This window comes from Uloborus diversus, chromosome 1 (assembly GCF_026930045.1).
Source record: "Uloborus diversus isolate 005 chromosome 1, Udiv.v.3.1, whole genome shotgun sequence".
NCBI classification, from domain to species: Eukaryota; Metazoa; Arthropoda; class Arachnida; order Araneae; family Uloboridae; genus Uloborus; species Uloborus diversus.
The window spans coordinates 221,376,679-221,404,661 of record NC_072731.1 but is presented as its reverse complement, the minus strand read 5'-3'; the positions used below and the strand labels follow the sequence as shown (position 1 = coordinate 221,404,661).

Sequence of the window (27,983 nt, the reverse complement as noted above, 5' to 3'; positions counted from 1 at the left end):
GTTATGTTAAAGGAGTTTAAACTATTAATCATTCTATTTTCGAGCTGTAGAAGTTGATTTTTTTTTAAAGCTGTCTTTTCGATATTTTTTTTCGATAGATTTGCATGTTTTTGTTAGCTTTTTCTTTCAAATAAACCGAACATAAAATGAGTGAAGTAGGAAACTTTTTTCAATCTATGCCTCTTTTTACGAGGTATTGGTTTTCTCTTTCTTTATTTTTTCCTTTGCTGGGACGATTTGGCTTGATACATCCTGCTTACTTAATATTAGACTATAGAGCATTCATCCATCAGTTTCAGGTAAACATTAGCAATATTGATTGAATAAGAACGTATTTTATGTTTTAAGATTTGCTTTGTCAAAATTCTGGGAGATATTTCGATAATTGGGAATCTAGCGTTTTTCTTTATTGGCGTCAATTTTTGGCGTAAATAATTTAATTTTGGTAACCCTTCTGATTTTTTTCCCTATGTGAATAGTAGATTTGCAAAGAAAAATACCTCTAGTGCAGGCGCTGGAGCCAAAAATTGACGCCAATAAAGAAAGATCGCCAGATTCCCAATTATCGAAATCTTCCCAAATTCTGTGTTACGGAGATGGATCTCGTATACTAATGTTAAAGGAACTTCAAATGAAACGACAACATTGAGTTATCTTTAAATTAAAAATAATAATAATAATGATTAAATCAGCATAGTGTGACATCTTGAGGGTGATAGTGCTGTTATTGTGTGAACAAGCGATACGTGCTGTTCTAGTCTCAGAGCAGGATGTCGATATTTAGTCCAAAAGCTGTTACATAGTCCTTTCCGGGAGAGCTAGAGATACATGAGAGCCGTCGCTCATGTCAACAATCAATACCGGGTGTTTGTTATTCCATAGCAAGGATAGGTGTTGCGAAAGATCCCCCCGTAATGAGACTGAGGTCATTATTTTGAGCAAAATCAAGTCTGGACAAAGCACAATCAGAGGCAGTAGTTAAAACCTCAGCACCACAGATTGGTCGAATGGACGAGTTAAAGGCTTTATCAGGACATCTTGTGAAGCATCCCATTTTACTCTAATATCTCATTAGTAAAGAAAGCTCCCCTGTAGGGTTTTTGATGATGTTTGAGACCTGTTGATTCTGATTTAGTTTTGTATTCAGACCATTGCCTAAATAGTTAGCACAATTCTTTCTTTAAAAACACTTGTCTCTATATCTTGAACTAATTTAGTGGTTATTTGGTATACTCAGAGTAAAAAGCTCAAAACTGGGTTTGTCTGTTCACAAAAATTTTATTAGCTTTAGTCCAGTTTGATGAAATGTGCAGTGCAACATTTATAATATTTTCAATAAGCTGAAAGTCAGAGCCAGTATTCCAAATGACTAAATTGTCAACATATAGGAGAGCCTGTATATCTAGGAAAGCATTTGGGAAGGTTTAAGTTCGATAATTTTTCATAAGGTCAAGACAGATCTTTGCGGGTATTCCTTGAGCAGTTTGCCGAAAACCTGATTTTGCATCTTCAAATTGGAGATTTATAAATCATTGTGGAAGGAAGTCCGAAATCCATTTGTAGAGGTGGCCAAAAATGCTGATTTGACAGAATAAAATGAGAATCATTCAGCTAGCTTCATGATTTTTATTGTTCATAAAAGAAACCGTTGAAAAGTATATGCATGCTTTCTCTATCGTAAACTAAAAGTGCATTTAGACCAATGTATTTTATATTAATGTAACAACAATCTCTAAAATTGTATTCAACTTTCTCTTAGATATGGCGTCCAATCACAGCTGCATTTTATTATCCTCTTGGTCCAAGTACTGCATTTTCATATATGTTGAATCTATATTTTCTTTACAATTACTCAATGAGACTTGAAACAGGTATGTGTTTGATAATGATTAAATTGTAATGGTAGTATTTGCAAACATAAAGAATCATTTTCCAAATTCATTAGAGTTAAATAATAAAAGTGAGCTTTTTTTTCCCACTCTTTTATTTTATCTATAAATGAAGGGGAAAAAAAGACATGTGTGATTAAATATGTAAACTTTAAATTTGACGAATAAAACTTTTTTTGTTTTTTTGCTTGTATAGAACATTTAAATTTTATCAATGTTAGTAAATTTTGTTTTGAATTTGATTAGTTTTGAAAATTATTTTCTTTAGAATGATTAATTCAAACCCTAATTTTTATACCTTTTTATTTTGTGCTCATGTTTTTTGGGCATTTAAACTGAAATTTTGTGATAAAGATTATTCCCTAAATAATGGAAACTAAAAAATTCTGTTACTACCATAGCTAGATAATATAGATGCAGGCCGTGTGCAGATGCATTTGATGCTATGCAGATACATTTCCTGTAGATATGTGCATTGGCCCAAAATTATTGGTAATATCCATATTAAACACTGATTATCTTCAAAATTTGAGGATAAATTAATGAAAAATGTTCATTATTGCTTTCACAAATACATGATTGAAAGCAAAAAGCATTTTCTCGTTAGAAATTTTACCTACCCACCGCATGTTGATTTTCATTCCTGTAGATAGTTTTGAGTATGTGCACAGATACTTTATTTTGAGCAATTACACATTGCTTATTGTTCTCATTTGACTGATTTGAATTCCTATGATTTTATGATCTAAAACAGCATTTTTAAAACTTCAATTCCAATACATTTATGTGAGAGAACATCAGAAGCCCCCCCCCCCCCTTCCAGTCACTCAAAATTGCCTAAAATAGTCTTTAACTTTCCATAAAAAAATTTGCCCCTTCACTTATAAGCCCACTCGCCACCTCTGAAAATACTATTTCTGTAAAATAGGAAAATTTGATACATATATAATTTATAAAAATTAAAAAATATTAGGAATTTAAGTAGATAAATAACAAGCATAAGTCATACATGAAGTAAAGGTTAGTTTTTTCTCTCTCACATTGTATAAACACTAATAATGTAAGTTTTGATAGGCTTTTTTTTTTCTTTTAAATCTTTTCTTTTAAATATCATAATTTTAAATACAAAAAGGTTCATTCATATTATGATTTTGTACATTGCATTTTTGTAATGTTTATAGTTATGTAATCATACAGCAAAGTTTTTTCCCACCATACAAACACTGATCTTGTAGAAAATAAAAAGTTTCTTACTTTTAGTAGACAAGTCTCTTGCTCTTTTTTCATTAACTGTTGCCAGATTTTAAAAATGATTTTTCATTACACATGGTACATGCAGTGAATACCTGATTCTAGAAGGTACTTTTTGACCAATAAGGGTAGTTTAGGGAATTACGTTCTCACCAGAACTGTACTGACCACTTTGTTCCTTCAAAAAATGGTTCTATGAAGGATAGCAATCGAATTCTCTTACAGAGGAACCTCAGAAGTCCTTATTAATTAGGAATTTAAGTACAGACTTAAAACGGTTCAGATTCTAGCAAGATCAAATTTACAGTCTAGTATATATAATTTTTTTTATAATGCAATTCTATGCTGAACTATTGATAAGCCTGTTGATTTAATTATTCTTTTTTTATTATTTATTTGAGAAGCTTTATAAAATTGTGCCTCTAGAAAAAAAACTTATTTTAAAATGTAAAATACAGAACTTGAATCTTTAAGAACTGTTGCTAAGAAAGTACATTCTTCTTGTTAGTAATTTTTCTGCCGAATGTGGCCAACAAGCTAATGGTATCAAATTCTTAAAAATTTGCTGCAAATCATTTTCCAATATCTTTAACAATGTGTGTTGAACTATTAACCGCACAAGATTTTGCTTCAAAGCCAACCAGTGCTTTGCTTTTAAACAAAAAAGAGTTAACTATCCAGCAGCCAAATATTTGGCTTTGATTGTGGCTGAATATTTGGCCAAATTATTATTAATTGCATCATTAATCTAAATTACCTTTTTTACAATTGTTTTCTAATTATTACTTCAATCTTTTAGGTTTATTTGATGGAAAACCCGCTGAATACCTGTTTCTGCTTCTTTTTAACTGGCTTACACTTGTGGTATCCTTTTTAATGTGACTGGTTCTTGGTAAACAAAAACATCAAGCAGCAGAATGCAAGACTTGTTTTTTATATCATTCACCTTTGTACGCCAAGATTGCTGCCATATTTTTTATGAATTTGGCTGTGGTATAAAAATATTTGAGTTATCAGGATTTGTACGCCCTTGAAAAACCTTGAAAAGTGCAAATTACCGGATTGTGCTTGAAATTTTTTGACATGTTTGATTTCAATCCTTTTGCATCTTGTAGATATTTTTGATGTTTTTTACAATCGGAAGTTATTTCCACATATATTAACTTAGATTAGCTAATTTTTTTTATTTAATTTCAATAATCAACCAAGAAATTATTTTGAAACCATGACAACATTGAACTTTCTCGGATTTCGCGGAAAATTGCTTCTTGTATTTGATATTTCAATCTTTTTGTATCTTGCAAATATTTAAACATTTGGCTAATCGAATGTTCTTTTCACATATGTATGCTACCTTAGATTAGCATATTTTATGCTTAATTTTAGTAAAATATAAATGACTTTTTTTTACGGGAAACATGCCAACATTGAACTCAGTTCACAAAAATTTGCATCTCTTTTTTGAGATTTCAATCCTTCTACTTCTTGAAAATATTTTTATTTTTTTGCCGATTAGAAATTATTTTGATGCATCAGATAAGCTTGTTTTATTGTTTTTTTTTATTTATAACTAAAATATTACTTTGTTTTGTTTAATTGTATACCTATATACAAAACCTCCTCTGTGGCTATGCCGCTGAACTTAAGTATTTTGGTTTCTTCCCATGAAAGTTAAAAGCATTCTTCTGAAAGAGGATTTTTCTTTTCTTTCTTTTTTTTTTTTTTTAATATTAGCTTACGATTTTTAAAAATATACTGCTTTGAATGTGAAGATAGCAAAACTAAACCTCATGTGATCTGCTCATCTTAATGACCGAGCTTTTCAGGCATTTTCGAGAAGCTTTTAACTCAGTAGATCTTTTATTCAAGTGTCTCTTGTTGTAGAAAATACAATTTTGTTTTCCTGTAATTTTTATATTGCCTAATTATTTCTATGTTCACATGGAATGAAATCTGCATACAATATTTTGAGTACAAATTTATAATATTGCCTTGAAAAAAAATTTTTCTGGAAAAGTGCTTGAATTTCTTTCTCCCTGTAGGGTACGAACCCTAATCAATGTCTATATCTCTGTGCATGTATCTCTATATTTTTTCTATTTCTTTACATTCTACAATCTATATCTATTTTAGGAAAACCTTTTTTTCATGTATATCTGTCTATATCTATTCATTTATGTAAATCTAATGCTGCCTCCATCTATCACTGTATTTATCTACCTATCTCTATCTCTCTTTTATTTATCAATCTATCAGTATCTATATAAATATTAGTCTAAAAAAATCATTTTATATACATATATCATGACCCTATTTAAGGGTTGGGTTTTTAGGGTTCAAACCCCCTCTGAAAAATCTCAAAACTATTCCAAAAACCTTTTAGGAGCTGTTGGCAGTTTTTTTCAAACTTATTATTGCAGATCCATTATTTATTTATTCATTCAATTTTATTTGAAAAATAAAATTATCATAGAATTATACAAACTCTGCTTTAACTGCATTATTTATTTTTGTTGTAATTATTGTGAACATCATTTCTTACAAAACAATAGCTTTTTTTTTTACTGAAATTATGTAATATACACTATCTTACATTTAGTTGGTAATTGAAAACTTTACATGCAAACTTTTTGTCATGATTTTACTTGGCATGCTACCTAGTGATTTGGCCAAACACTGAATATTTGGTAAAATATGAAATCAACTTAAAATGAAGAATTAGGCAGTGTTCTAGTTATCCCTTAAACTTTGAGTAAAGTTCATCTTGTGTACCTTTTTGAGGACTTTAAAATGGTGCATAAATCAAACAAATACACAACTCTTTCAATTATTATATACTCACAAACTAATGCTATTCTATAAAATTGGAATAAAAATCTTGGAATACTCTTTTTTTTTGGATGAAAGGTAGCCTAGATGTTCTATTCTGCACCCCTGACAATGTGTATACAAAATTCCATATCGATCGATTGAGTATTTAAGAGGTGTTAAAGAATTATAAACAAATATACAAGCAAATTTACTTTCACATTTATAATATTAGTGAGGATTAATATTTTTTAATATAAGTTATGTATTCTGAGTGACCATGTCACTTTAAAGTTTCACTGCTGCAGGGGTTGTGGGTGCGAAAAATATTTATTAATGCATAAAAAAGCACTAAAATACCTGCACATACAAATATAAGTTTTTTCAAGTTGAAGAACAATGCACCCCCCCCCCCCTCCCTTCCAAAATAACAAGTTCAGATTCTTTTTCTCATATGCGACTAAATATGTAACGTAGCATGTTTTTTTTAGTTTAAACTTGTATTTTATAACTTACACACTTTTTTAATCAATTCCGCCCCCCCCCCCCCGCTTCCCGCCTTAAAATTACTTCATTGCTATACTTACTATATTGTTATTTTTCTGCTGTGTAACTATTGACAGTTCTTATGATTGTAACTTGATCTTTAACATGATGTATAGGTTTCATCTTTGGCTTTAAATATATGGGTAAGAGTTTAAAATTGTTTTTATTTTTATGCATTAAGTGCAACATACTTTTCTTTTGTTAATACAGTTTATAGTTTATGCTGAATTGATTTTAATCAAATTGATATTACTAGTCATTAAACTTTTTCATGTGATATGAATACTTCACAAATTAGTAAAAAGTAGTGAAAAAGTTTAAAGTTTAAGTTAATTTTGATTGATGTGCTTGAAAATAATTAAATTGAAAATTTCCCTTTTTAGCTTTGGATGGTCTTCAAAGACTCCAATGGCATATACAAATATAGTAAACTCTCTCTATCTGAACACTCTAATGGGAATACCTCAGTATTCTGAACACATTTTCATAGTCCCAGCAAGGACATATGCTTTAGCCAGTCTCTCTCTACAATAAACACCCCGAAGATCTGAACACTTGTTCAGTCCCATGATTGCTCAGAATAGAGAAAATATACCGTGTTTAAAAATTTGATTTGTTTATTTGCTTTGTATTGGTGTTTGTTTATTATTGATGAATATTATTTGATCTGTTCTTTTATAGTATTTCATGGAGGCTATGATATTAAGTGTGCTTTACATTTGGTGCCAGATTAATAAAGATACAATTGTTACTTTCTGGTTTGGGACACAATTCAAAGTAAGTATAGTATTTGAATATTTTAATTGTTAATTCAAAAATGGCTGATTCAAAAACTACTTTAAAGAGGTGACAGCAACTGTTTAAAAGCTCAAAAAAATTTAAAACTAAAGATCAAAATAATCCGTTTTTTGTAAACTTAACCCAGTCATTGATTGGGTAGTATGATTCATTTTTTGCAGAACAAAAAAAAAAAAAAAAAACTGCAAACTATTTTGTTTGTGAAATTGATAATTACTAAGACGTAGCATTTCTTTCATTTTGAATTTTTCACTAAGCAGGGTTCGTACGCCCTTGAAAAACCTTGAAAAGTGCTTGAAAAATAAAGTTCATTTTCAAGTGCTTGAAAACCTTGAAAAAGTTTTAAAACCTTGAAAAAGTTTCTTAGTGCTTAAATTCTCTCAAAAATCAACGAATTGTGCATAGAAGTTTTAAAAAAGTATTTCACCAATGCAATTTTCTGAACATGTGTTCAGTATGCAACATCGAGAAAAATTGCTTCCGTGTTTGGGATTTCAATCCTTTTGCATTTTGATGTTTTTTACAACCGAAAGATATTTTGACATATGGTACCTTACATTAGTTTATTTTTTGTTTAATTTCATTAATTAACAAAGAAATTAATTTGGAAACCATGACAACATTGAACTTACTCGGGTTTCGCGGAAAATTGCTCTTGTGTTTGAAAATTCAATCTTTTTGCATCCTGCAAATATTTAAATATTTTGGCTAATCAAATGTTAGTTTCGCATATGCTACCTTAGATTAGTATATTTTTTGTTTAATTTTAATAAAAAACAAATAAATTTATTTCATGGGAAACATGCCAGCTTGAACGAACTCAGACTTTGCGAAAAATTGCTCCTCGTGTTTGAAATTTCAATCTTTCTGCATCTTGCAAATATTTAAATATATTCACTAATCGGATGTTATTTTCATATTTGCTACCGTAGATTGGCATATTTTATGTTTAATTTCAGTAAAATATAAGTTTATTTTATGGGAAACATGACAACATTAAACTTAATTCGCGAAAATTTGCTTCCCTTCTTTGAGCTTTCAATCCTTTTGCATTTTGTAAATATTTTTATATTTTTGGCAATTAGTAGTTATTTTGACACTGCTACATCAGATTAGCTTATTTTATTTTTAATTTTAATAACTAAAGAGTTAAAGAATTTATTACCTTGGTCTTGTTTAATTATTTGCTTATTTATTTTTGCAATTTTGAATGATTATCTTTACCTAATTTTTGGTCATAACAGATTTTTTTTTAAAAAATTTAATAGTTGAGCACCTAACAAATTAACTTAAAGTTCGTTTTTTAAATATAAAGTTGATTTATATAATTTTTTTTATAAGTAGTACATCATTTTTTTATGTCTGCTAAAGTAAATAAGGTGTATAACAGGGGTTGTTGTGTTATGATCATTCACTTGAAATTCAGTAGTGTTCGTTTTTCTGCTTTTACCTCCCTATATCGCCAATTTTCCCCTTTTCCTCAAATGTTCAAAATTACTACTTTATTAAGGTTGTGGGTACTTGGAGCTTACTGAAAGAGGCTTTAATCAGCAAAGGGGTAGATAGCTTAAGGAGGGTCATTCATCTTCATTTGGATCTAATAAATTGACCAGTACCAGCCTAGCTAGGCCCAGTGCCTGTTGCTGGTTATCAACAGGCACTGGGCATGGTATTTCTATGCAGAATAATTTGACTTAATAAACTATTTTATGAATTGTATGCATAGCAAAAGTTATTGTTGTACATATGTATATTCAAGTAATAGGGGTCTTAGTTTTAAAAATTATCCCCCCCTCGCCCCATTTTGCTCTTTGAAACTTTCAGGTAATTTTTTATGAACTCACAAATCACAATTACACCTGAATATTATTGCCTTTCTAAATTTAAATTCTAATTTCAACAATAACCCATTTTTTCCCAAAATAAAACTACTTTTGTCATAATATATGTCAACTTCTTGTGAATCTTTTCAATTTCGAAATATTGCTCTATAAATCTGAACTTGCACATTTATTGTCTATTGCAAGTTAATCAATGAAAGCTGAATAGGCTCAAGTTTGCATTCAGAGTATTTATCACTGCTTAAGCTGTTTTTGTATATTTTGAGGTGTAGAGACTGGACTGTGGACTTCGATAAACTTTTCTTACTTCCTAATTTTTAAATTTACTCGAGGACAGTTGAAATGCCTTATTGACTGAACAGCTAATAAATACATACGAATAATTGATTTGCATACTTATAAATGATTTGCAAACCTAATATTTTTAGAACTTAATAGTGCAAACTGAAATAACTTTCTGGGTAGTGTTTTTGTCCTAACCGCCCTTATATTGTAATAAAACACTGTATAGATATCGGAAATAAATGTTGAAACCGGGGGGGGGGGGGGGGAGTGACTTCAAAAACTCCTCTCTGGCAATGCCATTGAGCTTAGGTATTTAAGTTTCTTCCCATAAAAGTTAAAAGCACTTATGAAAGGTTTTTTTTTTAAGTATTAATTTTGCTGATTCTAGAAAATATACAAACCTCTGACTGCTGCAACCTTTGAAAAACCTCAAAATTAAACCTCTTGGTATCTGCTTCTCTTTATGACCAAACTTTTCAAACATTTTCAGAAAAACTTTCAACGCAGTAGATCTTTCATCAAAGCATCTCTCGTTGTAGAAAAAGCAATTTTGTTTTCCTATACTTTTTTGTATTATTGCCTTATTTCTATGTGTTTGTAGTAAATGAAATCTGCATACAATATTTTTTAGTACAAATTTATGATATTGCCTTGAAAACAAAATTTTTTACCTTGAAAAGTACTTGAAAAGTGCTTGAATTTTTTTCTGCCTAAAGGGTATGAACCCTGCTAAGATTTTTTGATTGCTAATCATTCAAATTAAATTGGTTTTCTTATGGAGTAAACTATTGTAAAATTTATATGTCTTTTGTAAAGTATTGTGGAAAAAAGTGCTTGTTTTTTTCCCTCTAGTTCTATTCTATCGGTAATTTCTTATGCTTTTCAAGCCTACACATGAACGGAAGGGGCGATAGGCTTGAATTTTTGATATTAATATATTTTCTTAAACAGCAATGTTTTGTATGTCTTAAATATAATGCCTAATAATTTGAGCAAATGACTTTGAAACTATATTTTCTTTTTTGATGAAAGATGAATGATTATGAACGCATTTTACTTTCAGAAGGCATTTTTAATAATTAAATGAGTTAATTTAATAAATTTGACCCCTAAACTAACTGAGAGGTTTAGTTGATGCCAACTAGATGTTGGGAAAGTAGGGGTTGTAGGGAAAGCAGTCTAGTTTCCCTTTAGATGAACTTACGTACCTTATGAAAATAAGTACTTCTCATCAAAAAGTAGTAGCTCATATCACTAGTTTAGAACATATCTGCTACAAGCCTTGTTTAGCAGAAAATAATTTAAAAATTAATTTCATACTAAATTTATCTTAATGTGAAACTTCTTCAAGAATGTTTTTTCATATGTTCTGTTATAAAAAAAACGTGAAAAGTTTAAAATTATATTTTTGTGTTAGAGATTTGGTTTCTTATAGTTCAAATACATTATTTTAATTTGAATTCGCTAATCTAATTTTTTTGTGCATATTTCATCCACTCTCATTTTTATTTGAAATATGTCAAGTGAAACTTACATATTTCTGATGATTCAAGATCTATTTTCTTTTTTATGTGTCAATTTTCCCCGATATATCGTCTAATATTTTATGCTAGAGTTCATTAGTCAACCTGAACCATTGTTTAATCATTATCACAAATCCAACTTTTCTTTTGTGAAACTTAATGGATGTCCATTTTGTTCTTTTGCATTATAATGTTTCTCACCTCAAAAACATAAATGAAAATTGTTTTTATTTCTTCTTTTTTAGGCTATTTATCTACCTTGGGTGTTATTTGGAATTAACTTCATTTTGAGAAGTGGGTAGGTATTTTTAATTAGCATTAAGTTGAATAATGTTGTGATTTCATTTTATAGAATTACAATTGAGCTTTCATGTCTATGATTAAATGTAAGACTTCATTTTTTAAAATTTTTTTTGCTTTACAAAATTATATTTCGATGTCGAATTACAATATAAAATTTAATTGATGCTTTTCTTTCCCTCTTGATTAAAAAAAGAAATTCAGCCCTTTCGTCTCCTTAACTTGTTATTGTATATTGAAAGCTTCAATGAATTTTAACTTGTTATAATGTTTCACCCAGCTGTTCTGAAATATTTTTCAGGTATATTCTCTTAAATAGTTTGTTCTTATGAGAAATGTTACTACAGGGTGGCTAATAAATACTGTAACACACCAAAAAAAAAGAGTTAATTTTAATCGTTTGTAAAAACAATGTCTCTATTTATTTCTGTGATTGGCAACTTTTTGTAAAAACAGAAGATTTAAGTTTAAGCAAAAAATTTAGAATATTTTTTAAGATGAAAGCCAACAGGTTACTGGTTAAGCAGCTTTTTGATCGCAGATTTTCTGCAGGTGAAATATTTAAGCAATCGAAATGCCTCAGTTTCAATAAGACTTTATTTATAGAACTATAAATCGATTATTGAAGACTAATAGCTGTATAAATCGACCAAGGTCCAGTCATCGACTTAATGTTTGTTCAAATGAACATATCAAAGGTATTCTTGAAAAGATACGAAGATATACACGATGTTCTGCAAATAAAATGGCTGCAGAAGAGAACGTGTGTCGCAGAACTATGCAAGTGATCATAAATGAAGACCTGGGTTTTGCCCTTATGGGAAAAGAAAAGTTCAAGGTTTGACTACTGTACAAATAAGAAAAAGATTACAAAGATGTAAGAAATTGCTGAACCGGCACAGTAGCAAAAGTGTTGACTGATTAATTTTTTCAGACGAGAAGCTTTTTTGTACAGAGCGAAGTTATAATGCGAAAAATTATGTTGCTTATACTGCAACCTTCCAAGATGTACCTGAAAATCTTCAAACTGTCAAATGCTTTCAGAACAAGAATTCTGTTATGGTTTGGGTTCAAGTGTCACACAATGAAAAACTGCTTCTGAAATTTATCGATAAAGGGATAAAAAGTTAGTGCTGAATATTACAAACAGGAAGCATTGGCTACTTATTTATTACCACACTAGAAAATCGCCCGTCAGGACATGATGTGTGAAAATTGCTTCTACATTTGAACGAAGTAATTGCCTGTTTGGTGATATTTTGATAGTTGAAATTTTAACCCTAACTTTAGTGGATTAACAAAAAACACCAGTAAGCTTTCATTGTTGACCACTTTTTCGTTTCTTCATGCCCCTGAAATGACACAGTGTTGCCAGTAAAACAGTTGAGTGACTGGACCCAGTTCAGCATTGCCTCTCTCTTCATTTTGAATATTACAAAAACATATTAAATTATGCCGCAGCACGAGTTTCCCTGTTGATGACGTCAGGAGCATTACTCGATCATTCGCTATTATTTATATGAGAGTGTTGACAGACTGTATCCCAAAAAGAATTGGATACTTCAGCAAAGTTCTGCATCGTCCCACCAATCCAAAACAACTTGAGAATGGCTGCATACCGATTTCTGGACATTTATCTAGCAAGAAGATTGGCCACCTTCTTCACCCAATATAAATCCTATAGACTATAGCATTTGGGGGATTTTAGAGCATAAATTAAATGCTAAGCAACACGAAAGTTTGGACACTATCAAATGGAATGGGACAAATAACATTTGAAAATGATTCATGCTGCAATAGGACAGTGGTGGAAGAGATTATCCTTAGTAATCCATCAAGATGATGGTCAATTCAAATAAAATTACTTACAGGTAAACTTTCGTGTGTAATGTTCATCATATTGGTATATTTTCCATTTTCTATTTTATCTGTGTGTAATTAAAGGATTAGATATGTCACAGTATTTTGTAGCCACCCTGTAGTTCATGGTACAAAATTTTAAAAATTCAAATTAATGCCAGGAGCTGAATGCAAGATTTTTGTATTTTTTGTTTGATAAATTATTTTGTATTGGCCTTTTTATTGAAATTGAATTTAAAAGCAATGAAAATATGCCTTAAATGCAACTTCTTAGCAAGTAAATCATGTGTATAGATGTTGTACTTATATTGCCAATCGTTTGTATAAAATTTTAAATCTAAAATTACTCTTCAAGCTGCCTTTCTTTATTTGTTTATATGAGTAAAAGTATGTACGTAAAGCATCAGATAACCTTAAGATAGCTTACTACTATCTGTTACAGAAAAAAAAAATCCAGAGGAAACATACTAAATGTTGCTCACCACCTAGGAGTCTAATGACTGATGCAGTATATTTGGGTGATTCAGAACTTGCTCGAATATCTATATGTAGGCAGGGGTCGATTCAGATACAAATTGGGTCTGTTTTGTGGCCCCTTAAAAAGATTCTATATATATAGTAAAAAAGGTCACTTCATGAAAATTCATATCTTAAAATTAGACCTTTCACAAAATGTCATTTTTAAAAACAGTTCTTTCATCACTTTTAAAGTGCAATCAATTCATCTACAGGCAAAACTTCAATTAAAAGAAAACCCTCCAGCTTCCAAGTCATTCTCGGTGAAGTCCTTTTGGCCAAAGGGATTTCAAATTAGATTTATGATAAAATATTTTCTTTGATATGACAGGATTTTTTTCCCAAAAAATTTATATAAAAGAAAAATCATCAAATTATTTATGTTTAAAAAAAAAAAGATAAAAGTTTACAATCCCCCCCCCCCCTCCTCAAAATGCAGGAATTAAGTAAAAAACTGGATCTAAACCTGAGAGGTCAAGCATATGATAAAAAACATGAGTCATTCTAGACCATACAGTCGCAAACACTGCTGGTTTCAAATGATTTAATTTTTAAAAATATTGCACTAGCATTTATACTTGATCATTTTTTAAAATGCCTAGATGGTGCTGAGTTAATGAAATAAATGCCTTAGTATTTCAAAATTTGTCACACTACAAAATATGATCAAAAAAATTTCTAATATAGTATTTTCACTTTCATCCAAAAATGTGAAGTATAGTCCAAAACAAAGGCACTAATATTAAAATTCATCATTATTCTTTGGTCTTAATATTTAATTAGAATTTAATTTTATTTTTGTTAAGGGAAAAAAAGCAATGCAATAGAAAGAAAAAAATATATATTTACAGGATTCAATTCTTGAGATGTTTTGATTGAAATAATGAGTTGATGTCGAACACTTCAATTGTTTTTTTTTTCCATATATGCCGGGGAAGCATTGGGGGTTTAACCCACCTATGTGTTTTGTGCTTAGCTGGAAAGCACAGCATGACATTGACCCAAATCACATATATTTTCTATCTGTTATCCATTTGCAGGTTGAATTTAGCAGAAGCCCTGTAAAAAAAATTTCAGTCTTTTTTTTTTTTGAAATTTTTATTTATTAGCCATACCAACTTGATCGTGGCCTCAGAGCAATAGTAAGATATCTAAGCCCAGAAATAACAGTAAAATCCTACTGTTGTTCTGAGGAGATGATATCTGGAAGAAAAGTGGATTTTTTGTGTACTTAGGCTCCATGTACTGAACAAATGATTGGGTAATTTAAAACCTTTTTTTAAGCTTTTTTAAAGCATTGTTAATGGTAAATATTTTCTCTTTCCAGGGGGTTTGATGAACTACTTGGAATTTTAGTTGGCCATTTATATTACTTTCTTGCATACAGTTATCCTGTTGAGTATGGTGGTTCAAGCCTTTTACAAGTACCACAGATCCTGTAAGTGTCAATTTAAATCACTTTCTCTATAGACTCTCATTAAGTTCACCAATCAGTTATGTCCATTCCTCTCGAACTTAGAATTTGATTCATGCTTGTACCCATACCCAATTTAAAGGCAAAGACAAATTTTCAAACTTTGTTCTTTCTTGTACAAAGTACTGGAAGTAATGTTGTCCCGAAAAAAACTCCCTCAAATTTTGGGGTAATTTTTATTTTACTCGGCCTCAAAAAAATGTTGAAGGGTTTTTTGGCCTGTCCATGCATACATATGCACTACAAACATATGGACGCAGAAATATCCATTTTTATCATCCCCAAGTTAATTATCACAAGCTTTCTTGCGATAATTAACTTGATGTCTATGTGTGTATGTATATATGCATCTCCTACAACTCAGAAATCGTATGCTGTATGAGATGCAAATTTTGTATATGGGGTCTAATTGTGCACCTCCCCTTTGAGCTGCATTTGGATGCTCCAAAAAGGGGCAAATCAGTGTTACTTTTAATGCATACTGAAGTGGTGTCATAAACTGGCAACTGCTTGGCGATAAATCGGCAAAGTTTTGTCCCCAACTTTGGTAACAAAAAGAAAATTTCGAATTTTGTGGCAGTTTGGCATTATAGTCTAGTCAATGAACGGTTTGAAAAAACAAAAAAAAAAAACATGTAGTTTTGCAAATTGGCACACGTACAGGAATGGCTCTTAATGAACATACTAAAAGTCCCCGATGGTAGGGGGAGCTTGCAGTGCCACCTAGGATTTTACATAGGTGTGTTTTTCCAGTTTTCATCTTATATCTCAAAAACTATTTACTTGCGAACAAAATTGTTATTTGATGAATTAAAGAACGTAAAATAATCTTTAAAAAGCCTTTTTTACTTTTATTGTATCTATAACATTTGACAAGAAATTAAATTTCAAAGCTAGTGAATTTTCCAAAAACTGACCATCTTTTCTATTTTTGGAGCCCCTTGAGGATTTATTTGATGTGATTCTTTCCTCTTTTTGGTCTGAAGTAGTGCAGGTTATTTGCAGGGTTTTATTTCTCGAAACTAGAAGGCAGGTGGGGGAGGAAGGAAGCGAGTAATGCAGAAAGACAAAAATATGTGCAGGTGTTCTTTTCATTCTTTTTTTCCTTCCACCATAGTCCAGCAAACAAAGACCCAAAATGAGGGTAAAAAATAAACGTTTAGTTATAAAAATTGATACACATGTACAAAAAGGTCTCCTACTGAACATACTAAAAGTCCCAAGTGGTAGAGGGGTTTTGAGGAAGCTCGTGTTATTTTCTTGGATTCCATTTTTTCAGCTTTTGTCTTATAACTAACAATCTTTTTTGTTGACAGCAAAATCATCAGTTGTTAAATTAAAGAGCACAAAATTACCTTTAAAAATGTGCTTTTGTTATAACTGTAATAGGTGCAGAGACAATGTGTTTAAAAATTCGTGAGATTTTGAAAACTGTCGACTTTTTTCCCTTTTTTCATTTTCTGGACCCTGCGAAAGACAACTAATTGCTTTTAAAGAAATGCACTGTTATGTAATTTACGTCAACTAGGACCCAAAAAGACCTTAACGCATGTAAGAAATAAACGTGTACCCTAGTGCGGGAAGGATAAGTAATAAAATTATGATGAAAAATTTAAACTTGCAAAAAGGGCATCTTTTTCCTTAGATTGTTAAGGCGGTGTTATTTGGTGATAAACTCTTAAGGTCAGTTTTTTTTTTAATCCAGGCAGTTTATGCAAGTGATGCTATAGCTTACACTTAATTTTCTGCAGCCAGATCTTGTGATAGATCCTTTCTTTATGAACGAAATATCCGGAGAGAATGGAGTAAAGAGCAGAACGACTTGAAGTTGTTATGGATTTCCACAATGTGCCAGCTTTTTTTATCCCAAAGATCAGCTGGTAGTGGTCTTTCCAACCACTTTTATTAGACGTGTCCGTATACTCTTAACGCATAAAATTTTGTCACATCGTCGCCCAGAGGCAAGGATGCAAAATAATTTTTTCCCGTCCTTGCTACTCTCTGGAAAGATATAAACCTGTGTTTATCCAGAGAAGTTGCATTTAAAACATCCCCATGTTTGCCAAAGAAAAATGTTTGGCCTGCCTCCACTACTTGATCTGGAGTAGAAAGGGGGCTATAGAAAGCTTCCGGAATGTACATCAATGATTTATTTTTCTGCAACAATTTTAGGAATTTTGTTTTACCATTTTTATATGTAGTTGATGTCATGTTGCAACCGGAGAAAGCATGGATAAAAAGAATTTGATCCTTGAACTCTCAAGTGTTTTGCAATTCTTGTGTGCAAAATATCTTGGTATCCACTTTACCTTTCCCTGGTTTTCAGGAAAATATTATCACTTTGAGTCAGAGCTATTAATAGTATAACAAGATCCATATCTTCACCTATGCAAAATAATAATTCTCTCTGTATATTTCGTTTATAACTAAAGGATGTAGCACAAAATGTGGCTGCAAAAAAATAAGTGTAAACTCTCACGTTCCTTGCATAAACTGTCAGGATTTTAAAAAAAACTGACCTTAACGGTTTATCACCAAATGACATGCCTTAACAATCTAAGGAAGAAGATGCCCTTTTTGCATATTTGAATGTTTTATCATTAATTTTATCATTTATCCTTACTGCACAAGGGTACATGTTTATTTCTTACATGCCTTAAGGTCTTTTGGGGTCTTTGTTGACGTGAATGACATAACAGAGTCCATTTATTTAAAAACAAGTGATTAATATGTCTTTTGCAGAGTCCCAAAAATGAAAAAAGGGAAAAAAGTAGATAGTTTTCAAAATCTCACGAATTTTTAAACACATTGTCTCTGCACCTATTAGTTATAACATTATAAAAACACATTTTTAAAGGTAATTTTGTGCTCTTTAATTTAACAACTGATGATTTTGCTGTCAACAAAAAAAATTGTTAGATATAAGACAAAAGCTGAAAAAACGGAATTCCAAGATAGTGGCAGGAGCTCCCCTCAAAACCCCTCTACAGTCGACACCCGCTACAATGCGATTCGACTTACGCAAAATGGCTATAAAGCGAGTTTTTCCGGAGCAATGAATTTTAGAGCTAAAACGAATTTTTCGCTCCCAACTCGAAAATATTTGGAAAGGAATTGTGATGATAAGTTTCAGTTTTGTTATTGACTACTAAACACTAATTCGTTAATGTAATTTCATCCTTTCAGCATCACTGACTGCGCAAGTTCCCACATACCGCACTATAAACATAGCATTGTTTGTGTGTATGTTTCACCACTCCTCATTTTTCATTTTTTTATTCTAAATATGAAAGGTGAGGAAATATTGTGGCACCGAGGCATGCTGTTTCATGTAAAGTTTGAAGACTGAATAAAAACCAAAAGTTTGCGACAATTTAAGAAAAGGTAAAGATTCTTGATAAGCTTGAACAACTAGAAAGTGGGTCGAAGGTAGCATGACAATTAGGTAGAATGGGTGAATCTTTCATACGTATAACTAAAAGTCAAGAGAAGGCAATCTGTATTAAGTCCAGGGGGTCCTAGAGGGGTATTACCATAGATGTAAATGTTATAAAAGCAATTGCGACGCTACTGTATTGAAAAATATATTAGCATGACGATCAGATTGCGCAGGATAAATCATCATCTTCAATTTTTAAGTTATAAATGTAACTTATTGTATCTACTGTATAGTACTATTGCAGTGCAATAATTTATCTTAATATATAAAAATATTCTGTGCGTACGTTTGTCACCATAAGGCTTTTAAACGGCTGGACCGATTTTGATCAAATTTTTTGCATATAATTAAGTTGTGGCAAGCATGGTTTCAAAACGCGATGGATCGAATCGGAAACGTTTTTGTTAATTAATTAATTTAAACATTGGATGGTAAAATTTCCCAAATGATTAATATTTAATTTAACCTATTGTTGAGCGAGAACTGAAATAAATATTTAACCTGTTGCCAAAGGACAATAAGAACGCTAGCTCTGCTTTTTATAATGAAATTTCCTGCTGTTATATGTCAATTGGGAATAGATAAAACGTAGAGAGAGAGTGAAGCCTTCATTTCTTGAAAGCAACAATTTTAGGTCACATGATATATTTTAAAGTAAAGTGCTTCACGTAAAACGTGTAATCTGTTGTCGTAGTTGAACCATGTGACCGGATCGGTGCTTTAGGATCAGAAAGTACCGTGTCTAGCAACATTCGTTTCTGGACTGAAATCCATCTGAATTTTGGCACCAATGTCAAGAATAAGTTACGGATTTTCTAACTAATCAGTACATTATTAAAGGAAAAGATGATGGAATTTAAAGACAAAACAAATTTTATTTTCGTCCAGATAAATTACAACAGGGTAGTTCTGTACACAAAAGATCTTTATCTTTGGTGGAAAGAACAAATTAGGCAATATATGAAGCTTAAAAAGTTTGGCTTCAAAAGATCGAACCGCTAATCGGTCGAAGTTGGCTTCTCTCATTGATCGGCTGGATTACAGTAACGTGGTGGCTTGGCGACTGGCTATAAACAATAGAGTTGCGCGATCGTTTGTTTACATTTTAAAGATACTGTTAATGTAATTTATTGTATTTTTTGTTTATCTGGCAAAATAACTCAAATTGCAAAGAATTGTTTTTCGTTTTTAAAGAGTTTTTAGTCATTTTAGTTGAAGAATGTGTTTATTTTACATTGGAAGGGGCAGGGATGAGTGATTTTCACTTATTCAGAGAACTGTTTTTACCTTTATCATTTTTCTTAACCATATCCTTTCGATTGTTTTATTCTTTTTCATATGGGGGATGTTGCAGCGGGATTTCCCGTTTGTTCTAGATGGACAGTTAGATTTTTACACTTAATATCTGAGGACGCTTTTTATCTTTTGAGTATGGCTGAAAGAACAAACCATCAAGTACGAGAAACAAAATAGTTAATAAAACAACTGCTCAGTGGGCATTAGATAAATCAAGTTGTAATTAATATACGCATTCTGACACCATAGCAGCTTAAAACATTTAACTTCTTTTTTTCAACAGAACGGTTCAAACACTTGATAGTTTATTGAAATTTTTTAACTTTTCAATTTATAAAGTTTGAACAGAACAACGTCTGTCGGGTTCTCTAGTTATTTCTATAGATCTCTCTCCCATTGATCATTGATTTTGTGCATCGTAACAGTATTTTATGTTGAATAATGCACCTTTAAAAAAAAACAGTATAAATTCAACTCTTTATGTAAGAAACGGTAATCTATAGTTAATAAATGGTCAAAAATAGTTTAAAATGTATTTAAATGTCTAAAATGATTGGGTATGTTGATAAAAAAAATCATATGACACAATACTTTTCTGCAACGCGAAATTTCGACTTACGCGAGGAGTCTTGGAACGCATCCCTCGCGTAAGTCGGGATTCGACTGTACCTTCGGGGACTTTTAGTATGTTCGTTAGGAGATCTTTTTGTATATGTGTACTAATTTTTATAACTAAACGTTTATTTTTTACCCTCATTTTGGCTCTTCGTTTGCTGAACTATAGTGAAAGGAAAAAAAGAATGAAAAGAACACCTGCACATATTTTTGTCTTTCTGCATTACTCGCCTCCTTCCTCCCCCACCTGTCTTCTAGTTTCGAGAAATAAAACCCTGCAAATAACCTGCACTACTTCAGACCGAAAAGAGGAAAGAATCACATCAAATAAATCCTCGAGGGGCTCCAAAAATAGAAAAGAGCGAAAAGATGGTCAGTTTTCGGAAAATTCACTAGCTTTGAAATTTAATTTCTTGTCAAATGTTATAGATACAATAAAAGTGAAAAAAGCTTTTTAAAGATAATTTTATGTTCTTTAATTCATCAAATAACAATTTTCTTCGCAAGTAAATAGTTTTTGAGATATAAGACGAAAACTAGAAAAACACACCTATATAAAATCCTAGGTGGCGCTGCAAGTTCCTCCCTACCATCGGGGACTTTAGGGCCCCCTCCTGAATGTGTGTGTCAATTTGCAAAACTATATGTTTTTTTCCCCAACCCTTATTTTGGCCTTCATTTACTAGACTATTTTTCCCACAGCCAACATTAAAATTGTTGATGTTGGAAAAATTAATCTCTGCAAAAGTCTCTTCTGCATCAGGCAGCAAAAAACTTGGGAGTGTTTATTCAAAATGGCTTTTTACTCATTCTAAGGCCCTGTTGTATGGCATTTTATTCTTCGTACATGCTCCATCTAGATTTCAGCCCCTAACCAAACACCCTTCCCTTTACACTTCAAATTGCCGTTCTCTTCTCTATGTTGATCATACCTGTATAAGCATAGGAAAGTATCTAAAAAGTTATACATTTAAGAAGTATTGCTTCTAATACATGTACATTAGTACATGCACCCATTATTTTGAGTTCTTAGAAAATGTGTCGATTATTTAATAAGCGTACAAGATCATAGTTTGGGGTTACACATCAGATTTTTTTTCAACATCAACAATTTTTGATTTGACTGATAAAATGCCTCAATTTATTGTTAAAGTGAATTCATTATTTTATATATATGCTAGCAAAAATACCCGGCGTTGCCTGGGTCAGAAATAAATGTAAGAAACAATCGCTACTTCCTTTCGTTTTCTGTTTTAACTGAAAGAACTCAAAACATATCACTTTCACGTGATTAGAAATCGAGCTTCTTCCTTACCCATTAAAGTAAAATAGCAATAAGTATAAAGAACGAACGAATATTCATTTAGAAACGAAAGCCCGAATTTAAGCATATAAAAATTTGAAGAATTTCCAAAATATGAACTAACAAAAACAAAGATCACTGAAAAAACCGTGCACTTTATTTAATTAAATAGTACACACTCAAAAGAAAAAAAAAAGCTCTCTACTATGTTTCTTTAAGGATGCAAAAAGTAGAGTTTCCAAATGTTTAAATGACTTTAAACTCATGTCTGCTCCGGAGAAGTCTTGATTCAAAAATTTCATTATGATTACTTTTATTATTGCTGTTGTTGGGCAACAAATTTTTGTAACAATGGGTTTTATATTCGCAACTTCAAAGCTCCAATACGCTACCTTGCGGTGATTACCAATACTAAAGAAAAAGGTAAAACATTCCATTCCACGAGTTTTCTTTGGGGTAAATTTCCGGCTTCAAGCAGTTTGTGGTGTAATGTAATTTCAGAAGAATAAAAAAAAAAGCTTCGCACAAATACGATGAAAAAGTACTGTCATTCCCTAAACGTCAAAGCAAGTTATAAGTTATGGCATTTGTTTGTTTCACCTTTTTTCATCCGCCATTAGACAGTGGCTGCTGCGTCCCCTATAATTTATTGGAGTTACGAATTTAATTATTTAATGGGGAAATGATATGAAGTTTATTGTTTTCCACCATAACTTTTTACAACTAAGTTTTTAAGGAATAAATTACAGCCTAAGTTGTTCCCTGATAATGTAGCCATCTATGGTGAAAAAAGGGTTAAAATCCGTCCAGTAGTTTTGATGTTTACCCCGGACATCCAGACAGAGATTAGCCCTTTATGTATAAAGATGAGGATGCAACTCCTAAGAAAGCAATGTCATGCTTGCTCCAGAGAGGCCTTGATTCGAAATTTGCATTATGATTACTTTTAATATTGCTGTTGTTAGGCAACGAATTTTCGAAACAATGGGTTTAATCTTTAATCATTTGATGTGGAAATTACATGACATTCACAGTTTTCGATCACGACGTTCTTAAACTAAGTTTCTTAGCAATAAATTATAGCCTAAGTTGTTCCCCGATTATGTAGCTATCTATGGTGAAAAAATTGTTAAAATCCGTCCAGTAGTTTTGAAGTTTACCCTGGACATCCGGACAGAGATTAGCCCTTTATGTATAAAGATATACACACACAATTGTACTATTAGTTGAGAAAAAAAATTTTTCATTTGAAATTTTTTATTAAAAAGATGTTTTACACGTTATTTAACAGGTATGATTACTTTCCTAATCGAAGAAATGCATCAGGTGCACCTGGCAACCGAGCTCCCAGAAATGAAAGACGTGGACATAGTTGGGGTCAGGGTCATACTCTAGGAAACTAAATACATAATTATAAAATGATTAATTTATTTCTTCTGTTATGCTAATGGAAATGTTATTGAATTGACTTTCAGTAAGAGCCATTGTTTTTCTGATCCACATATCATTCATTTTGATTCTCTTGCATTCAAGGAAAAAATTTCCACAAAAATGTTGTTAAATTTGCTGATAGAGAAATGTTTGATTTCAATTATATGAAACGTATGCCCATATATTTCATACATTTATCCTATGTTCAGCCATGTTTTCATTTTGAAATATTTTTATATGTATTTTAAACACTTTTCATTATTTATTTTATTTTTCTGTTCACTGTTGGATGAAAAAAATTCTAATCCACTATGTATTCAATAAAGACTTTTTTGCAAAGGATATGCTTTGTTTTAGTTGTCTGAGTCATAATTTTTAAGAACTTGTGTGCAAAAGTTAACAAGATGGCATTTCAAAAGAATGTTTTAATTTGACAGAAATCATGGCTTATCAAGCTGTATTAAATGAGAGGGAAAATAGAATGAAACTGCATTGAAAGGTTGATTTTAAACACAACTTAACCAAAAGCAAACTTCTACAAGACTTGTTCTTGGTTTAAAAAATGTAGTTTCTGATAAAGAATATACAGTCATCCCTCGCCACTTCGCACTTTGAGGCTTTACTCTATCGCGTTTTATTTTCAAATACATGTTTATTACTCTTTCCTTGATCAACAAAATATTGCTTTTGAGTAAGACCAAGCTCTGCTGAGGGGCTGTAGTGGACAGGGCCAGATTTAGGGGAGGGCAGGCGGGGCTACTGCCCCAGGGCCTCCACAACAAAGGGGCCCCCCACAGTAAAATTTTTAAAAAATACTCTTTCACGGGTCAAAAATATCGGATATATACATATATATCAAAATATTTGAATACATATTCAAGTATCAGATATTTTCGAAAATATGATCATTTCAAACCCCGATTAGGGGCCTCCACACTTCCAAATCCGGCCCTGGTAGTGGAGCTAGTTGAGAAAGGAAGGATTTATTAAAATCCCAAAGAGTTTCGAGAATAACTATCTCATTTATGTCAAACACTTACTGGGGAGCAGAGCCGTAACCAGAAAATATTTTGGGTTTAGAAACTTTCATACAAAGCTTTGCGCTATTTGTACTAATGTTCAAGTCATCGGGTTACCTATTATGAAAGTGTTTTTGCAATTAATATACATATGAAAGACATTTGAGTTTTGGGATTCTTTTTTTTGGAAATTTTTAAATATAAACAAGCATTTAAATGTGAAACCGAATTTTTTAGGGGGGGGGGGGGGGTAAAATTGTAATTAGATTAATGCATTTGTGCATGATCTTCAACTATTTACTTTTAAAACTGTATACGCGAGGGAAAGAATGCTAATGAGATCCTGTGACTCATTTACACTTATTTGATCATCATAAAAGTTGAATTATTTTCATTGGTTAGTATGTAAGAGCTGTGTGTGTGTGTAATTAAATACACAATAATAACTCATACTCAAAATGTCTAATATGTCTCAGTTTCTCACACCATTATATTGGATAATGCGAGTGTGATGACGAATAAAAGGTGCTTTTACTGGTACCCTTTTTACTGGTTATCTTCAAATTTTTAATTTTGTCACTTACAATCCTTTGCTTCTCACTGCTTCATATGTGCAGTGGAATGAAAGTTCTGCCCATGGTGAATAGAAGAGTCATAGACAGCCCACAATATATTGAGTAGCATACAAATTTTTTTCTTGTGTGGAGAATTAGGTGCCCATTGCCAGGCTCTAGTCGTAAGAGAGAGCTGAAATGTTACGTTCATGTATGTAATGTAAGATCAGTATAAGTGCATCAAGTTTCGTATATAGCATGACATGCAGATTCAGATTTGCATAACTTTTTAAAAATCATTTCTGGACATAATTTGTATTAAAGATTTTTAAGATGAGATTTGCTGAAAATGAATAAGCAGTCAATATTATTACAATAATAAGGAATCAATATTTTTATTCAAATTTTTCTGTCTTGTTTTCTTAGTAAGGAACAGTTTACTGCATTCAGTACACTTGTAACTAAAAAGAATCTTAGTACAAAAAGATTGTTAAATGACTTAGGGTACACTGGGGAAATGCTGCCACCCCTGATGTTTGAGTCAAGGAAAACGGATAGATGGCCTGACAGCTCCTGACCTGTAGCAAACGATGCTGCAACCAATGACCCTAGTTGATGGCAGCCATTGCGCACATTGTTTTTTTCTTAGTATTGAGCACTGTTTTGAAGAAGTTTGATCTTATTTTTCCACTTTAAATAAGCTGAGGTATGTACCTTTAGATGCTACAGTGGCAGCATTTGTGTATGAACAACCTATAACTAGATATTTTAGCCTATATTTTAATCAACAATATTGATCACTTCCGTCTGTTTTGATGTTTTTAATCTACATTTCTTCCATCTTGTTGGATCGGGGTTTATGATGCCACCTCTCTGGGTAAGGCGGCATCACCCTCGGAAGCATATTTCCACTGTATAGGTCAAACACAATTTTTTAAAAGAACGAAAATGTGCTCTTGTGAACTGTGCTTAGTAAAAAGAATTAGTTAACAGAAGAAACTGGTGAAGAATATAATATTGTAAATGCAAGCAATATACGGCTGGAGGTGAGTAACAGGATGTAGCACCTTGCTTATCTAACCCTGTTTCGGAAGTACCTGAAAAAACGTTTCTTCAATCGCTAGAAAAGTTTTCATCAATTCCAAAATTGGCAACAGAAAGGGTAGAGGAAAGTTCTAAAAGTAAAGGCCACTCATCAATTCTAATGGAAACCCCAATGAAGGCAGTTTTGGAAGAAACAGTAGCTAAAAGAAAGAGAAAGAAAGACATTGAAAAGGAAACAAGCCAAAAGAAAATCTGCAGCAAAGGTTTTGGAAATGTATATCAAAACTGAATCTAAATGCAAAGAAAGAGAAAGCAGTGACAACACGGCAAAAGAAAATGAATAAATGTTAAGAAAAGGTGCAAGCGACGTTTTAGTGGGGAAAGCTCTTTGATGGGGAGGCGGACATTGACGTCAAAAAGTTTGTGATGACAATGAAAATGACCTTTTTGGTCCAAGCGATCCAAACTTTGTGCTATATGCAATAAATATGGAACAAACGAACTGTGATACAGATGCTGTGGCAAGTGGGTGCGTTCAGAGTCTAGCGATGCTAAAACAGCTGTAAACTACATTTGTGATTTTTGTAAATTTTAAGAAAAGCAGATGAATTCAAAATAATGGATTTTCACTTGTATAAACTAAAAATCATTTCTTTTGCTTTTCAATTCCTATATTGTAATGCTGATTGCATATAGGATTTTTAATAAATTTTCGTTCTTAGTCTCTTATGTTGTCTAGTGGCGGGATTACCCCAGGTCCAGGTCCATGATGGAATTGCCCCAGCTCCCTGGGTTACCGCCACAGTGCAGTGGTTGACAAATTGAGGTTTGACTGAAATGAAAGTTGATGTGGGCAAAAATGACTATTTCTTTTATAGATTTATTAATAACAAATTTTGTACACATTCTTAAGGTGGCGTACAACAATTTTAAATATTGATCAAGCTCATAAATACGATTATTGATGGTGATAAAAATTGAAGTTCCTTTAGGTGGCGGCATTCCCCTGGTCTACCCTACTGTTAATGGTTAGGGATAATGTCATTTAAACTATCAGTTAAAATCAAGCAGTTTAGTGAAAAAATTGTTTGCTTAATTTTCTGTCATTTAATAAATCTTTAAAAAAATCTTTAATAAATTAAACATCACAGCTAATGAATTTCATATATAATGATTGTAAACTTGAGCTTAAATTTATAATACTGATACATACATTTTTCAAGTCTGTTAATTATTTTACTTAGTTAATACATTTATTTACAAAATATTTCAATTTCGAAACAAGTCCTGCAGAACAGAAAGCTCATTTTAGTATCAAAGATTAATGACATGTTTCAGATGATAATACAAATAACTATAAATTTATAAGCAGTTAGTAAAACATACAATGTCATTTATATTAGAAACAGAAAGAACCCCTTGTTAAGCAGGATGCACCATCAATCTTGGGTGACTCTCCACCCCTACCTCTCAACAACAAAACTTTCTGATTTAAACAATCACATGTTTTCAATCATGACGATAGAACTACAATTAACAGTACTAAATTAAATGCAATTTTTAAAAAAATGTAAAATCAAATAGTGTGAATATAAGGATCAAAAGGTATCATGATATAAAGTATCAACTTTCTAAAAACACATTTTGTAATTTAAATAACAATTTTAAAAGGAATACAATGCACTTTTCATAATGCACTCAACAGGACAAAATAACTTTTCTGGGTCAGAAAGGACAATTTCAGTATTCCTGTAGTTTTCAAAAGTTCCAAACAAAGAAAGGTGCGGCTCAAGTCATGAAGAGAATTTCTTATTATCTAGCATTGAAACTTGCATATTTTTCTTATAGGGGAAGTTTGGTTTGAAATGACTAGAACCGCACTTTTCTTCCTTTGTGGTGTCATTTTCTTGGAATTCCCCGCTAACGACTATTGGCATTGATGAGAGCAATGATAGGGAATTCATTTCATGCTTGCTTCAGAGAAGCCTTGATTCAAAATTTTCATCATGATTACTATAAACATTGCTTTGTTTTGCAAGGCAACAAAATTTGTAACAATGGGTTTTATATTTAAACATTTAATAGGAAAATTACATGAAATTTGCTGTTTTCCATCCTAACCAAAATATTATTTTAGAATTTCAATTTTTCGGCCTTAAGTTGTACCTTAAGATTAAGCAAAAGTCATTTA

General features: G+C 31.6%; 1 protein-coding gene across 1 annotated transcript; it reads left to right on the top strand.

Moving 5' to 3' along the window:
• On the top strand, window positions 1–23,503 carry LOC129225123 (derlin-1-like). The gene is made up of 8 exons (XM_054859687.1): window positions 1–299; window positions 1,760–1,871; window positions 3,940–4,004; window positions 6,611–6,637; window positions 7,176–7,271; window positions 11,187–11,239; window positions 14,945–15,055; window positions 23,036–23,503. Exons 1-8 carry the CDS (start codon window positions 147–149, stop codon window positions 23,145–23,147), a joined length of 729 nt encoding a protein of 242 aa, XP_054715662.1. The 5' UTR covers window positions 1–146; the 3' UTR covers window positions 23,148–23,503.
• Window positions 23,504–27,983: the final 4,480 nt, after the last annotated feature.